Source organism: Dipodomys merriami, unplaced genomic scaffold (genome assembly GCF_024711535.1).
Source record: "Dipodomys merriami isolate MVZ:Mamm:240054 unplaced genomic scaffold, mDipMer1.0.p SCAF_1, whole genome shotgun sequence".
In the NCBI taxonomy this organism is placed as follows: Eukaryota; Metazoa; Chordata; class Mammalia; order Rodentia; family Heteromyidae; genus Dipodomys; species Dipodomys merriami.
This window is the reverse complement of record NW_027202270.1, coordinates 64,648,126-64,664,389: the sequence shown is the minus strand read 5'-3', so window position 1 is coordinate 64,664,389 and position 16,264 is coordinate 64,648,126. Positions and strand designations below refer to the sequence as shown.

General features: G+C 33.4%; 1 protein-coding gene across 2 annotated transcripts in view; it reads left to right on the top strand.

The window, feature by feature from the left end:
* Positions 1-16,264, top strand: part of Acvr2a (activin A receptor type 2A) — a 90,658-nt gene that overhangs the window by 68,080 nt on the left and 6,314 nt on the right. The window contains exons 5-10 of one of the 2 annotated variants that reach the window (XM_070023594.1): positions 3,019-3,042; positions 6,680-6,823; positions 7,892-8,035; positions 9,800-9,945; positions 11,757-11,871; positions 14,819-14,957. In XM_070023594.1, coding sequence (XP_069879695.1) covers positions 3,019-3,042; positions 6,680-6,823; positions 7,892-8,035; positions 9,800-9,945; positions 11,757-11,871; positions 14,819-14,957 — 712 coding nt within the window. The remainder of the gene's footprint in view (positions 1-3,018; positions 3,043-6,679; positions 6,824-7,891; positions 8,036-9,799; positions 9,946-11,756; positions 11,872-14,818; positions 14,958-16,264) is intronic. The other variant, XM_070023604.1, reaches the window with a different exon arrangement.

Here is a 16,264-nt window from a genome sequence, read left to right as displayed (position 1 = left end):
GTGCTGTTTCTTAAGGAACCTATCCAGAATTTTCATTTCTTCTATGCTGATCTTGCTTTTCTATAGTGATCTTGTATTGTCTTTAGGAGGAGTAAGATTAGAGAAACAGTAGGAATCAGGACATATCAAAAGGAATCTTGGAGATCTAATTAGAATCATAGCTATACATTTGACTATCGATATTCAATATTGTTGATATATTAATATAGTTCAGAAATGTCTGTCTTGACATATTATTTCTTCCTAGATTTTATTTGTGTTTTTCTTGACAATCATTTAAAAACAAATACATAATATTTTTTAGAATGTAAGGTAATTAGATGAATAAGGAGATAAGAGTCTGAATTTTCAGTTTGCATATACTTCGGATAATGGGTTTTAATCCTTCCTGGTATTCCTGAGAAGTTGCTGGGTAGGGAGACTGTCTGTCTGTCAGTCTGTCTGTCTATCTGTCTGTCTATCTATCTATCTATCTATCTATCTATCGTTGAGATACAAGTATATCTTTGATTAGTAAAGAAAATGTATAGTAATATTACGTAAACGTTTATGTATAATATATAAACAAAAATCTAGATAGATTCCTATGTATTTCAGATCTGCACATCTGCCCACCAAGCTCCACATAGATATCTAAAAGCACTTAGTACTTAAAAGGTAATGATTGTGTCTCCGAAACCTAGTTTTTAGTACATGAAACAACCATCCATTTGGTTGAATAAATTGAAAATCTAAAATGTACTCCAATACTGTTTTTCACCTCACTAGTCTCCCTCATGTGCCTTATTTTTACATGGGATCCTTCTCAGGGAATATTTCTCTTATCTAACAGGTATCTATAGATGTTGAAGGTACTGAATTTCTTTTTATTGCTCTTGGTTTATAATTAATGCATTCATTAGCAAGTCAAAGTTTTTCAACTTTGAGCTTCACAAAAGCCTTGTTAGTAAGTGCCTGACACAAGAATGTAAACATTTTTTGAATGAATAAATGAATTAATGAAGAAATACTTTTTATTCTTTACTGATATTCGGCAGTAACTTTTTTTCCACTTAAGGGATATGTAGCAAGTCTCTTATCCAGAAACTAATTACTTGCCATTAATGTACTTACTTGATTTCTACTGTTAGTTACAGTTGTGGTACATGATATTCAGAATTACTTTTCATTTTGTGAATCCAGACTGGTTTAAGTTTGTGTATTTCAGTGAAATTATTTTGGGGGCAATTATAATTCATTTTTCTTGAATAATTATACATTGAGGCCTGTTATAGGTGTCTCTTGTTTAGCTTGCATCATTTTGCTTATTTTGATGTTCATTAATTAAGATGTGTATTCACCAAGATACACTTTCCAAAATATTTGTTCTTTTCAGCAAATTAATTTATATATATATATCTTGACCTTCTTGTTTGTCACATTAAGTCTTAGTTTTGTCTTTATTTGTTTTGCTTGGGTCATTTTAGAGCTTATTCTACAGTTTGTTATTTGGAAGTATATGGAACAGAGATATGCTTTTTTTTTTTTTTTTTAAGATTAAAGGTACTAACACTTGTATGTGTTGGTACAGTGGTATCTTTATCTCTCAAAGCACCTGTGTGTGAAAAAGATCAAAGGTCACTGAGCCTAGGGATGCCATAGTCTAGTTTATGAGTTGGTATGCATTTCTTTCCAGTGATGAATTGTACTCTGGAATACTGACATTTAACAGAATTGTCAATCTTTTGGACGGGTTATAATCTTAAATCATTATCATGAGGAAGGAAGAAAACCTAGTTCAACAATTGGTATAGATGAGTTGTTTTTCTTTTTGGTCATAGTATTGTTCTCAGTAGAAGTATTTTAGAAACATTGGAAACTAGGGTATATGATGTATTTGGAGGAATTCTCGTTTCCTTAACCCTTGTGACAGTATTTCTCTTAAATAAAATTAAAGTCCTCACCTACTTTGAGATGATTGGGAAATGAAACTCTTCTTCCATGTTAGTACTTTATTTTCCTCAGACTATGATAAATATGAATGGGTACTCATTCCCAGGGCACCAGTGCTTATCCAGTAATTGTGTAATTCCTTAATTTGTAGTTGGGTTATACTTAAAATCATATTTTGAACTGCTAACATTCTTTGGGATTTAGATTAAATGATCTAAGTCCTATTTTATTAATTAGAATTTATTTTACTTTATTCACTTCAGTGTGGTTGGGCAAGTAGGTTAACAATAGACCTGTTATGTCACTGTGTATTATTTAATCATAATGATCATCTTTCTTATTTTCTACCCACTTTATTATTCATGCCACATACAGTCACATAGCCATTAACAAGTATTTTTTGTTGTTGGTTTGTTGTTTCACTACTATTATTTTTCCATAAAAGGGTAGTGAGGTACTTCACTTGCTAGAACTAGGAGTTTTTAGAATATGTTAAGACAACTGTCAAAGTATTGTCTGGAAAGACTTATTCTAGCTTTATATAAATGTCTTCAGCTACTAGCTAGTGTTCATTAATGGCAATACTGCCCTCTGGTGTTCAGTAGCCAATTCAGCTCATATTTTTCCCAGTTAACTTTCCAGTTGAATCACTTTAGATTCTAGATTCTTTTTTGAAAGTGATTAGTTGATTTACTTTAGTTTACTTTCTGGCTTGGAGCCCATTGGATCGGGTAATATGGAGTTGTATTAGAGTCAGAAATTTGTTTGCTTATCTGTCTTTTGATAGGTAATAGTAACTAAGGACTGTCTCTCTCTCTGTGTGTGTGTGTGTGTGTGTGTGTGTGTGTGTGTGTGTGTGTGTGTGTGTGTGTGTGTGTGTGTGAGATAACACTTTCCTCTGTTTACAAGGAAAGTGTTCCTAATCATTAATTAAAAAAAAGAAAACACAGAACATTGGATCAGTGCCAACTTTTTAAGAGATAAATCATTATTCTCTTCCCTTCACTTTGTAACTGATGTGTTCATTTTTCATTTCATTCTGAATATGAATCGTAATTTCTTTTGCCTGTGTTTTTTCTTCACAAGCACGCCTTTCATATAATGATAGAGGTAAGACGCATTGATGTTTGTTTTATGGTTGTGGAACTTTTTGTGGATGCATACTAAACATTTTGTCCTTAAATTTTTGTTGTTATTGTTTTATTGTGCATCCTTTATAGTTTATATACATTTATATTATAAAGATTCCTCCCCTACTTTTAGTATAAAAATAAGATTTATTTAACCTAATACTAGCTTTTGTTTTTAAAGAATTATTAATCTTTACATTTATCTAAGGTAGAGACATACTTTGGCTGATTACAATGTAATACATAATGATTCAATTTGCCTTAATGACTTAGTATTGCAAGTTTTATTGTGTGTCCTATACTTATTGTTAACCTACTCATTTTAACTAACTTTGTAGTATAGCCCATTATCTTTTAATGAGAAATATATATTTTCAAGTATAATTTCATCTTTGGATTATCTAGCAAATGAACTAGCTGCGTGAGTGTAGTTTCTTCTTGTGCTTTCTAGAGGTTTAATGCTATTAAAGACTAGAATTCATTCTTCACATGGAAGATTCAGAAATAAGTAAAATGATCACTATTGGATATTTTTCTAGTTCTGGTAATCTCAGTATATCTTCTCATGTTATCTTCTAATGTCATTAGAAGAAATGTAACCAGAAATATATTTTAATGCTTATTATTTGGTTTGAAGAAATAGCACAATATTGCAAGCTGGAGACTGAAAGCCTTCTGTTTGCTTCCCTAGATGTATGTTTACTGTGGAGTAGATCAAAGCCATGTCTTACAGGTGATATCAGAATATTACTGATATTTATGAAGTTTAAGTTTCCATTTATCTCTGTAAGGGTTCATTCTAAAGATATAAATCTGTATTCCTAGAATAAAATACTGAGTTTTTGTTGATACTAATAGGTTGGAAATAATTTCTAATATTCTTGAATTTATCGGTCAAGTAAAAAAGTAGATGTTAAAGATATATTTAAAACTTCCGGTAATTAAAATAGTTACTTATCAGTACTATAAATTTTATATAGTTATAATTTTGCTATAAAGTTATTCATTTTAAGCTAATTTTTAAGTGTTAATATTATATTACTCTTAAAAACACATTTGAAATTTAACAAGAATGTGCCTTTGAAGACCTTTGAAAATTTGGCAGTGTTCTTTTTTAAGATTTTTATATTTTAAGTAATTTTTATTATAGTCTTTTTCTGGTCATTATGATAAAATATTGAATATAATTATAATATTAGAAAAGTGGTCTTAAGATTTCCTTATGAAGTAATAGCATCTTAAGAAATTTTTAAACAGAATCTTACTAACTTACAGGAAGTTTGAAGTTTATGTGTACTTTCTGAAAACATCTAATTTTTTTTTTTTGTTAATGTGGGGGCTGAACTCTGGGCCTGGGTGCTGTCCCTCAGCTCTTCAGCCCAAAGCTAGCACCCTACCACTTGAGCCACAGCTCCACTTCCAGCTTTTTCTGCTTATGTGGTGCTAAGGAATTGAACCCAGGGCCTCATGCATGCAAGGCAAGCACTGAGCCAACTTCCCAGCTTGTCATTTTGTTTTTTAAAGAGACATTAAAAATTATATGCTTGCTAAATTTAAAGTTATAGGAAAGTATAATATACTTCAAAATAATTCATATTTTGAAGAGGTGATGTGGATTGAATCATTAAATTTTATTTCAATAGATAAGCCTTATCTATGTGTAGGCATCCTTTTGAACCAATAGATAATGTATATTTTAATGCTTATCTACAGAAACAATATAGTCAGTTTATCTAAAAGTTATTAAAACACAATCTTTCAACTTAGAACCTTAGTACTTTCTACCTCTTCAGCTTTCAGCCCTTATATGCATAATTTTCTTTTTGGCATTCTTGCACTGAAAACTACCTTTCTAACTTTTCTCTATTTAGGTTAATTGTTCTTTCATGCATTTGCACAGTAATTCTTGTACCTTGAGGACTGGGTGATTTTCTTGCCTTAGGAAGAACAGTATTCAGTCACTCTCCCTTCCCCCATTTCCATGTTAATATAAGCAGCTTACTCTTCCGAGTAGAACTCTTATTACAGGTACAAGTATTAAATCGAAGAATTATTTATACAAAGGGTGTAATTTTCATAGGAATTTACCAAAGATGATTTTTTTCCTGTTTGTTTTTTTTTTGGGGGGGGGGTAACTGTTATTTTGGCTTCCACTCAGGGCCTCAAATGCTTGCTTGGCATTTTTCTTCAAGGCTGTCACTCTAGCACTTGAGCCACATCTCTCTACCTCCTCAACAGAGATCCTTTTGTTCCTTCCCTCAGAATCATAGTTGAGAGAGTGGTCTTCTAATAAGAGTTATACTACCTCCTTAACCTGTCTCTGTGCTATTTGGAAAAACTCTGCAGCTTTACTAACATTTTATGTTTTAAATATGGGAAGGAAAACAACTTTTATAGATATTTTTAAATAAATAGGAGTTTGAAATGAGTCACAAGTCTTCTGTTTTGTCTTACAGTTTGACACATGAATTCTCTAGATATTTTATAAATATTGTATAGTTTAGAAGAAATTTCATGCCTTTTCGATCTGATACCTAGCAGATGTTTAATGTAAATTTTATATAAACTCTTGAATGGTATCTGTGGGCTAAATGATAGAAAGTGTTTGAGGTGCCAACTATCTGTTGTGTTGTCATGTTGGTTTCTTTTGCCACAGAAATTTTAATTCCTCCTCAAGATATTTGTTGTATAGACTTGAAAGATTTCTGTTGCTTTTTTCTGTGAACTTTCCAGAAAGCATCTTATACCTTGCTTTAGTTGTAGTGAACATATAGGGTGCTTTCAATGAAAGGTTGCTATCCTATTTGTACAAGGAAAATTCCTTTACTGTTTTTCTATTTATATTTTACATATGTTCTATTTTTAAAATGAATTATAGCTGTATACTTCTTTCATTACCTTATCTTTTTATCTACTATGATGATCACTTTTCTGGATTTTCATTTGTATTTCCTTTGGTAGTCATTCTCAGAACACAAACAGCTTTTATACCCCACTCAGTTTTGGAAAATACTTAAAATAAAGAAATGATCTGTTAATACTTTGACAAATAAAAGTGAACAAAAATTTGACTATAGAAAAATAACAATTCCTTCATATATTTTTGTATTTCGTGGCCTAGGTTATTTCTGAGATTAATGTAGGAAAAACCCTTAAAACTAAATTATTATTAGAGAAAGTGTATTTTGAAATTTTCTTTGAGGCAGTGCCATTATTTGATCTTTCTGGCATGTGAATTCTCATCTTCTAGGAATGTATAAACTGATAAGTGAAATACTGTTAGGAATATTCTACAGTTCATGAAAATCTTAGGAAGATTAGTGAGAATGAATTAAAAGGATACTAGAGCTTTTTACTTGCTGAGCATAAATGGCAGTAGTGAAGAATGTTAGTATGAAAACTCTTTTAAATTAAGTTGCCTGCCTTATAATTACTGCAGATATTTAATAATGCTTGAGAAATGTAGTTCTGCCAAGACTGAAAGTAATGTCATCAGTATGTGTTTACCAATTCTGTCAGTTGATTCTTCAGTATACTTACTTTCCACCCCTCATTTTTACAATTGATACATGTTTCATGTTCTCCTTACCTGTAGTATTATTATTGTTTATCTATAGGACCCAGGACCACCTCCGCCTTCTCCATTATTAGGTTTGAAGCCACTGCAATTATTAGAAGTGAAAGCAAGGGGAAGGTTTGGTTGTGTCTGGAAAGCACAGTTACTCAATGAATACGTGGCTGTCAAAATATTTCCAATACAGGTACATTTATTGGAGTTTTCTAAAAGTTTCAGTGTGTTAGCGTGAACTCCAGGAAATGGAGACAAAAGTTTTGTTGTTGTTGTTGTTGTTGTTGTTCTTTTCCTTTGCTTTTTTATCTCGTTTGTTCATTTTTCTGTCTTTGTGGTGGTAAGAGGTGGCATAAAAATGGAGGGACATAGAGTGAACAAATATAGTAGTGGAACTCAGTACAAACTATGTTGAAAATGAACTCCTCAACTTGTGGGTGAGGACAGGAGGGAAAAACTTGGAGAGAACAAAGGAAAAGGGGGAACATTGTCCAAAAAGAAATGTAAGACCTAATTTATGACATGGTAACCCCTGTGTACATCACTTTTATAATAGCAATTTTAAAAAGTTAAATTGTGTGAAGAATCTTAAAACTTAGAAAAAGGCATTTGCATATTAAGCATAAGTTAACAGTCACACACATTTTGGTTAATGCTTCTATTGACAAGGTACAGAAATAACAGTAATGTTATAAATTAAACTGTACAAATTCTGGTTTACTTAACTAGGAAACTGAATGATTATATAACTTGCCAGAATTTGAACTTTGTGTTCAGAGATTTGCTAACCATTATGCTGTACTGCATCCCATTTTCACTGTTCTATCAGTGAAAAGAAACTAATTGACAAGTTCACACATAGTAGGCAAACACAAGTGAATATGTGGTGGTTTTAAAAAAAGATTTTAGATACTATGTTCATCTTTGAAAAAATTTTTTTTGTTTTTGACAGTCTTTTTTATCTGAATTCATTTTTCAGGAAGATTATTGTGAATAATAACCCAAGTCATTTCACTCCTATGATAAAATACAGTGTAATACACCTGCAGTAACTTGTATGCAAAATGTGTTGCCACTATACAAAAGGGCAACATTTTTTTATAACTTTCTATGATCATAAACTAGAAACAAAGAAAAGTGTAGAACTGTCAACAAGACCTAACAAAATCTTCTATACTTAAGTATTTGTTTTATTTTACCTAGAACTTATTTGAGTAATTGATTTACCTATATTCTTAATATTCTTTCTTTTAAAATCTAGGACAAGCAGTCATGGCAAAATGAATATGAAGTCTACAGTTTGCCTGGAATGAAGCATGAGAATATATTACAGTTCATTGGTGCAGAAAAACGAGGTACCAGTGTTGATGTGGACCTTTGGCTAATCACAGCATTTCATGAGAAGGTGAAATTTCTTAACACTTACATTTAGTAAATTAGAAGTGATTTACTTACCTAATGTTGACTCTAAATCTCTCATGTATATTTTTTCAAGAGGCTATTATAATTAATAGTTAACATAAAATATAAATTGCTTAAATAAAAATGTTTTAATTCACTTTAATAAAAGTGCTTTTTTCCTTACCTTCTAATCATTCAGGTTTTTGTCACTGATATCATTTACCTCTCTTATGAATACTTTTTATACAGTGTTCAGTATTATTTTAATCCATTTTAACTTCATGATTAGTTGTTTCAGATTGAACTTTGTACCTTGAAATGCCTTTTTTTTTTTTTTTTTTACTTTTTTTTGGTGCCAGTTATGGGGCTTGAGCTCAGGGCCTGGTGCTGTCCCTAAGCTTTTTTTGTTCAGGACGAGTGTTTTACCATTTGAGCCACAGCTCGACTTCCTGCTTTTTTGGTAGTTAGAGATAAGAATCTCAGGGACTTTCCTCCCTCATCTGGCTTTGAACTGTGATCTTCAGATCTCAACCTCCTGAGTAGCTAAGATTACAAGTGTGAGCCATCAGTGCCTGGCTTTGAAATGCTTTAATAAGTCTAGGTTAGTGACAATGCCAGAGCTAGAAATTTTATGAGTTCTAAAATTAATTCACAATTGTCAGTAAAACATGGTATTTTTTCAACTTTTAGTTTTTAAAAGTAGTATTTTCAATGAAGTAGGATTGTTCTTTTTTTTCATGGGGGTTTGAACTCAGTGCTTCATACTTGATAGGCACATAATCTGTTTGAGTCACATCTCTAAACCACAGAAATTATATTTTTAATACATTTTATAATTGTTAAATGTAAGTGGCTATTGTTTCCCTTAATTTTTGACCATAAGTTTTTAGAGAAGACTCTTTACATTAGTGGTTATTTATATGTTGAAATTTTGTGGTATCCTAGTCTTTATAGTCAGTATATTTCCCTTTTTAAAACAGAATTCTAGATTTATCAACTATTTTTTTAAGACCTTTGCTTTCCAAATAGGGGAAATTTGGTGATTTTTAATAGTCATTCAAAGGTCAGTGTATTCCTTCCTTTATTAATGTGACTTGGAGAAATTTTTCGACCTCTCCAGAGATTGCTTTTAGAATATTATTATTCATTGAAAGTAAAAGCCAGATGCCAATGGCTCACACATGTAATCCTAGCTACTCAGGTAGCTGAGATCTGAGCATCACGGTTCAGACCCAACCCAGGCAGGAAAGTCCACGAGTCCATTGAACTACTAAAAGAAAAAAAAAATCTGGAAATGGAACCATGACTCATGTGATAGAATGCTAGCCTTGACCAAAATGCTTAGGGACAGTGCCTAGGCCCTGAATTCAAGTGCCAGCACGCCACACACACACACACACACACACACACACACACACACACACACACACACACACACACACACACACACACACACACACACACACACACACACACACACACACACACACACACACACACACACACACACACACACACACACACACACACACACACACACACACACACGCGGTGGGGAAATAGAGAGAGAGAGAGAAAGCAAGAGAGAGAGGGGAGAGAAGGTAGAGAAGGGAGAGAGAGAGAGAGAGGAGAGAGAGAGAGAGAGAGAGAGAGAGAGGAAAACCAAGTAAAGATATACTGCTTTTGTAACTTATAGTAAAAAGTCTCCATATACATGTGTTGTTCAAGAGCTTAAGGCTTTTGTTTTGTCCCTCCCCTTTCTCTTTAGGGTTCACTGTCAGACTTTCTTAAGGCTAATGTGGTTTCTTGGAATGAACTATGTCATATTGCAGAAACTATGGCTAGAGGATTGGCATATTTACACGAGGATATTCCAGGCTTGAAAGATGGTCACAAACCTGCAATCTCTCACAGGTAGAGCAAAACTTCCATTTTTTTTTCCCGAGATAGTTCAGTATATATTCATAATTGGAGTTTTTATCCCCCTGGGTAAAATTTATTTTTCCCCTAATTACCTAATTGTATTCTAGAAGGCAGATTATTTTAATTTTTTTAAGTTAGCTTTGAAATTGGCCAAGAATGAACATAATTAGTAAAGTTAATTATTTCCTTGTGCATAATATGTCTTATTTTGGGAAATATCCTTGAGGATGAAAGTAAATTGTCTCTTTCTAAAAGGAAAAATGTATTTGTTTTAACTCAAATCATGATTTAATTTAAAGGTGATTATGAAAAGGTACAGAATATCTATTTTTACAAGTTATACAATTTCTTAATTATATTAAGGCTGAAAATCTTATTTCTAAATGACCATACATCATTCAGACAATTGTCTAGCAAAGAAATAGTTCCTAGCCCTAACAATTGTCATATTCTGGGAAGGAAAAATGTTTGTTCCTTCAACAGGGATTCAGTTTGCCTTGTATTTACCTTCTTTGAATTTGGGATTTAATCTGTCACCTTGAATTCCATATAAAGGAGGCATTAACTGAGTACAGCAGATATTTATTTAGTTGAGTGGCACCAGATAGTTACTTAGGTTTCTGGCAAATATTACTTAAATTCACCTCAAATGGTTAAATTCTGGTATTACAAACTAAATGGCATCTACTTGGAATTGCTCCCTTTCTTTTCACCTTTCTGTATGCAGTCTGCCTTCCATATAGGGAATTATTCCTTTGGAGCTCCTGGGACCCCACCCATCCACACATTGCACTGCCCTCTAGTTATTAGGAATTAGGGGCCTCTAAAAACCTTATGAAACTTGAAACTGTTTGGTTTTTTTTGAGTATTTATATCTATTCTTCATCCTCTATCCTAGTCTTAGATGTATATATAGTGTAACCATTGATTATGGTAGAGATATACTTAGCTAGAGTATAGTAATCTAGAATGAACCAGTTGAGGTAAGTGTGTAGAAAATATCTTAGGCTTTAATACTGTTACACTTTTTAGAACACAAAAAAAGTAGATGGAAGTTTCTGTTTTGCTTTTCTAAAAGCAGGTAAAAGAATATAAGAACCACAATAGTAAGGACCATTCTAAAAAGTATGTCATTATCAATAGGCTTCAATTCAGCTAATTAAACAAAACAAAACAAAAAACCCCAAAACCTCATTTCATTGTTTTTGTTGTTGTTGGTTTTTTTTTTTTTTTGGTTTTGCTGGTCCTATGGCTTGAACTAAGGGCCTGGGCTCTGTTCCTAAGCCTCTCTGTGCGCAAGGCTAGTGCTCTACCACTTGAGCAACAACACCACTTCTGGCTTTTTCTAAATAGTTCATTGGAGATAAGTCTCATGGAATTTCCTGTGCCAGATAGCTTCAAGCTAGGATCCTCAGATCTCAGCCTCTTGTGTATCTAGAATTACAGTTGTAAGCTACTCATTTTGGTTTTTAAAATTTGTTTTATGGAAATTGGTAACTACAAACACTGAAATATTATCTTAAAAGAGCAATTTTAGAGACGTATGGAAGGTGAAATGGTAGTTCTGAACTGTTTTATACATTCTTTTTTATAGTTTGTGCTAAGAATAGAAATTCTTCACTGTATTCTTGTGCTGGGGCAAATAGGCACTCTTTTTAAGCACTCTGTTTCCCTTTCTTTGAATTTTATCTTTTTAAAGAACTTCTCTCATAGTATATTCTCCTTCCCACTTCCAAGAAAAAATTTTAAAAATGTAACTTGTTGAAATTGAATTTCAATACTGTCTATCTTTCTATTTGAAGGGACATTAAAAGTAAAAATGTGCTGTTGAAAAACAATCTGACAGCTTGCATTGCTGACTTTGGGTTGGCATTAAAGTTTGAGGCTGGAAAATCTGCAGGTGATACCCACGGACAGGTAAGGGAGAACTATGATCAAAATAGAAGAAAAAATAAACTTGTTGCATATTTTCTTGTAAAATGGCAAGGACTGATTGTTCCAAAATTTGTGATAGTGATGAAGTCAGCATCTAATTAAGAGTTCTATGCTACCTTTAAGGGGAAAGCAATACTGTAGTTAGAGGACTAGATGGTTTAGGCAAAAACTTCATAAAAGAACTCTTGGATGCTATAGGCTTCTTTTAAACAACAACAACACCAGAAACTGGCCACAGTTTTAACTTTTACCATCTGAACAGGAATGGAAGAATAGTCATTATCTGTACAACATATTAAGATCTCCTTACTTTTATTCCACACGTTTTCTCTTATTGCTTTATTTACTCTGCAATAAACTTGATGACTTTATTCTGGATTGTCTCTAGAATTCAGAGGCCTTACAAATGCCTGTGTGAGGTGTCTTAACTATAGTTAACTATAGTATGAACAAGTAGATCTTAGCAATGATAACCTCTAATAAAGCTAAAAAGGCAAAGGTTATCTTTACATTTCATTCTTAAAACCTGTGAGGCTAGGAAAAGTCTTTTTTTTTTTTTTTAAATCAAGTTTCTCCTCCCCCTTTTGGTGCTAGTCTTGGGGCTTGAATTCGGAGCCTGAGCTTTTTTGATCAAAGTCTAGTGCTCTACCACCTGAGGCACAGTTCCACTTCCAGTATTTATTTTGTTTTTATTTGATGATTAATTAGAGATAAGAATTTCATGACTTTATTACCTAGGCTGGCTTCAAACCATGATCTTCAGATTTCAGCCTCTCTGAGTAGCTAGAATTACAGGAATTGCAGACGTGAGCTGAGCCATTGATACCCAGTTGATTACTTTTTTTTTTTTTTTAATAAAAACATATTCATTCATGCCACATTTTAACTCCCTTTTTTCAGTTGGGTCACATTATTAAGTAAAAATTGCATGGAGAACATTTTAGATGGAAAGTAGATAAACCATAATATAATGAAAGACATACTTTGGATGATATAAATTTGTTTTTAAGAGAAAAGTAGGCTCCTGGGCCCTGGTGGCTCATGCCTATAATCTCAGCTACCCAGGAGGCTGAGCTCTGAGGATCATGGTTCAAAGCCAGCCCAGGCAGGCAAGTATGAGGAAAAAAAAAAAAGCTGTGGCTCAAGTGGGAGAATGCTAGACTTGAACAAAAAACCTTAGGGATACACCCAGGTCCTGAATTCAAGCCCTAGTACTAGCACCCCCTGGGGATGGGGGGGGGGTGGGGAGAGGGTTTTTTTTTTTTTGAGAGTCACTTTTATAATACAGTTAAATAGGAGGAAAAATAAAAGGTATTTTTTTCCTTCTGTATTCTTATTAAATGAGTTAAAACTTGAACTTCAGAGATTTATTGATCTCTGAAGTCCTAATATTTTTTAACATGTTATGTTTATATGTAACTGCCTAACTTCTAGAGCTTATAATCATCCAAGGATGGAGTTTTTGAAAATACCAGTGTCTATGTTACTCTGTAGGTCTACTATTGCTCAAATACATTGTGGTCTACCTACCAAAGTATCTTTTTTTTGCCAGTCCTGAGGCTTGAATTCAGGCTTGGGCACTGCCCCTGAGCTTCTTTTGCTCAAGGCTAGCACTCTACCACTTGAGCCACAGCGCCACTTCTGGCTTTTTGTGTTTATGTGGTACTGAGGAAATGAACTCAGAGCTTCATACATACTAGGCAAGCACTCTACCACTAAGCCACATTCCCAGTCCCTGACTGTCTTTTAAGTATTCATATAAGAATGTCAAGCTCCATACAAAACTAGTTTGTACTAGCTTAGTAACCATAGTTACAGTACTAAGAAATACTAAATTATAAAGATAGATATAAAGGACTCCAAGACAGAAGAATTCATGAATACATAAATTCATAAATTTTTACACAAATAGACTTCTTTGTTTATCCATTCTTTGCTAATTCTTTTACAATACCATCAGAAGATTTTTTAATAGAAATACACATTTCAGCAAGTGGTGATGGCTCATGCCTATAATTCTAGCTACTTAGGAGGCTGAGATTAGAGGATTGTGAGTCAAAGCCAGCGTGGGCAGGAAAGTCTGTGAAAATATTTTCTCCATTTAATCACCATGGTTCAAGTGGTAGAGCAGTGGCCTTGAGCAAAAATGCTAAGGGCTATCCTTAACCTTCAATTCAAGCCCCAGTGCTGACACCAACTAACTAACTAACTAACTAACTAACTAACTAATGAAATAGTATGTTGCTTTCTCTGTTGTTTCTTCCTTGCAAGCAATCATTTTTAAGTTTCTTGCAGTATATCCAGAAAGAGGAGAAAAACTGTCCAGTTGCTATTAGCCCACACCTGAAATCCTAGCTCAGGATCCTAGAGGTCAGGAGGCTGAGATCTAAGGATCACAGTTTGTAGCCAGCCCAGGCAAGGTTTACAGACTCTTATCTACAATTAATCACCCAAAGGGGGATAAATATTGGAAATGGAGCTGTGGCTCAAGTGGTAGAGTGCTGTACTTGAATACAAAAGAGGTAGCTCAACACAAGATCTGGGCACTGTCCCTGAGCTTCCTTTGCTCAAGGCTAGCACTCTCCACCTAAGCCACAACTCCTGTTCTGGCTTTTTTTTGGTTTTTTCTTGAGTGGTTTTTGGAAATGAACACATTTCATGGACCTTCCTGCCCTAATTGGCTTTGAACTGTGATCCTCAGATCTCAGCCTCCTCAGAAGTTAGGATTGCAAGCATTAACCACTAGCACCCAGCGATGTGTAAATTTTTAAGTATATCCAGAAATATGTATATATATACCCTATAATCTCGGGCTCACAGTTCATCATGATTTGATTAGACCACAGTTTTGTTTTTATGAAATTATAAAGTTTTAGTTCATCAAATTAATAAATGAGTACTGTTTGCTTTTTCAAAATCTTTTTTTCAGGTTGGTACCCGGAGATATATGGCTCCAGAGGTATTAGAGGGTGCTATAAACTTCCAAAGGGATGCATTTTTGAGGATAGATATGTACGCCATGGGATTAGTTCTGTGGGAACTGGCTTCTCGCTGTACTGCTGCAGATGGTAAGGGAAAAAGTATTTTTTAGAATACATATGCCACATTTATGAAAAGGGATGATTACTTAGACGGTAATAAAGTATAATTTCTTTTTAATGGACTATTAAGAGATTTTAGAAAATTCACAAGGTAGAGGAGCATAAAGGAAAGGAACTAGACATATGTTGATAATTTACCATTTGATGGTTTATTGGACACTATATATCCCTTCAGCTTATTTTCTGGAGGTATTTTGGAGGTACTTGTTTTATAGATGAACAAACTGAAACTCAAGAGAAATTAAGTAGCTTGTCTCAACATTTTGTCCCTCTGATCCGTGTGGAGGGAAAGGGCTGCTGCTTCACTAGGATTTTCCTGCAACCTAGATTCCCAAGTCATCTCTTTTGGTGAGAGATGTCTGTAGACAAGGAGGGATTTTGATTCTCAGAACATTCTGGCACTTGCCAGCATATGTACTTTATAACCAGGTTAAACTTCATCTTGTTCCCTAAGACACAGAACTGTGAACATGTTTTTGGATATATCACAGGTTAAATTCTGCTCTTTAAAGTCTGACTGTATTATGATTAAGTTGTTAAAGTATGTTCTTATTATTGAAGTTCTTGTCCAAATCATGTAAATAATTGAATGACTGTGTAACTATATGCCAAATTCCCAGTGTGACAAAACTATAGTTGTCTAGGTACTCTGTCTTTAGAACTTCTTTAAAATGTTTGTTTTATTCAAATAAATCCTGACTACTAAATTCTCACACAAATATAAATGATCTTTACATGTTTTTCTATTATAATTCGTAATAGCCTAAAAGCTTCCTCCAATTATAGACTGTAAGAGAATATATTTAATATTTTAAAAAGTATAAGGATTTAAACTATGCTGCTAAGAATCTTACTTTTTTTGAGTACTGTAAAAGATTCTCTGTAGGACAGATTACCTCTGTAATATGCAATTTAATTTTAAGCTCAATTTAATTAAAATGGAATTTAGTAAATGTTTGTTCAGAAATAGGCAGCCATTCATTCTTCCAGGTTGGAAGCCTAAGAAATGTTGTAACAGCCTGGGAATTTTTTTAAGTCTCGAGGAAGATGAGTAACCTGTTCAATGCACATTGACTTTAAAAGTAGAGAAGTTTTAAATTTATTTTGTGCATTTATTGAAACAGTAGGTCAGATGGTGAATGTGAATTATCTGGCTCAATGCCTGGTACTTAGGTATTAGTAACTGTTTCTGGATAAATAAATGGAAAGGAGTGTTAGAGAAGTCTAGAGATTGCTTCGTTGGGAAAGGAATTACTTGGGAAATTGGAAAAAGG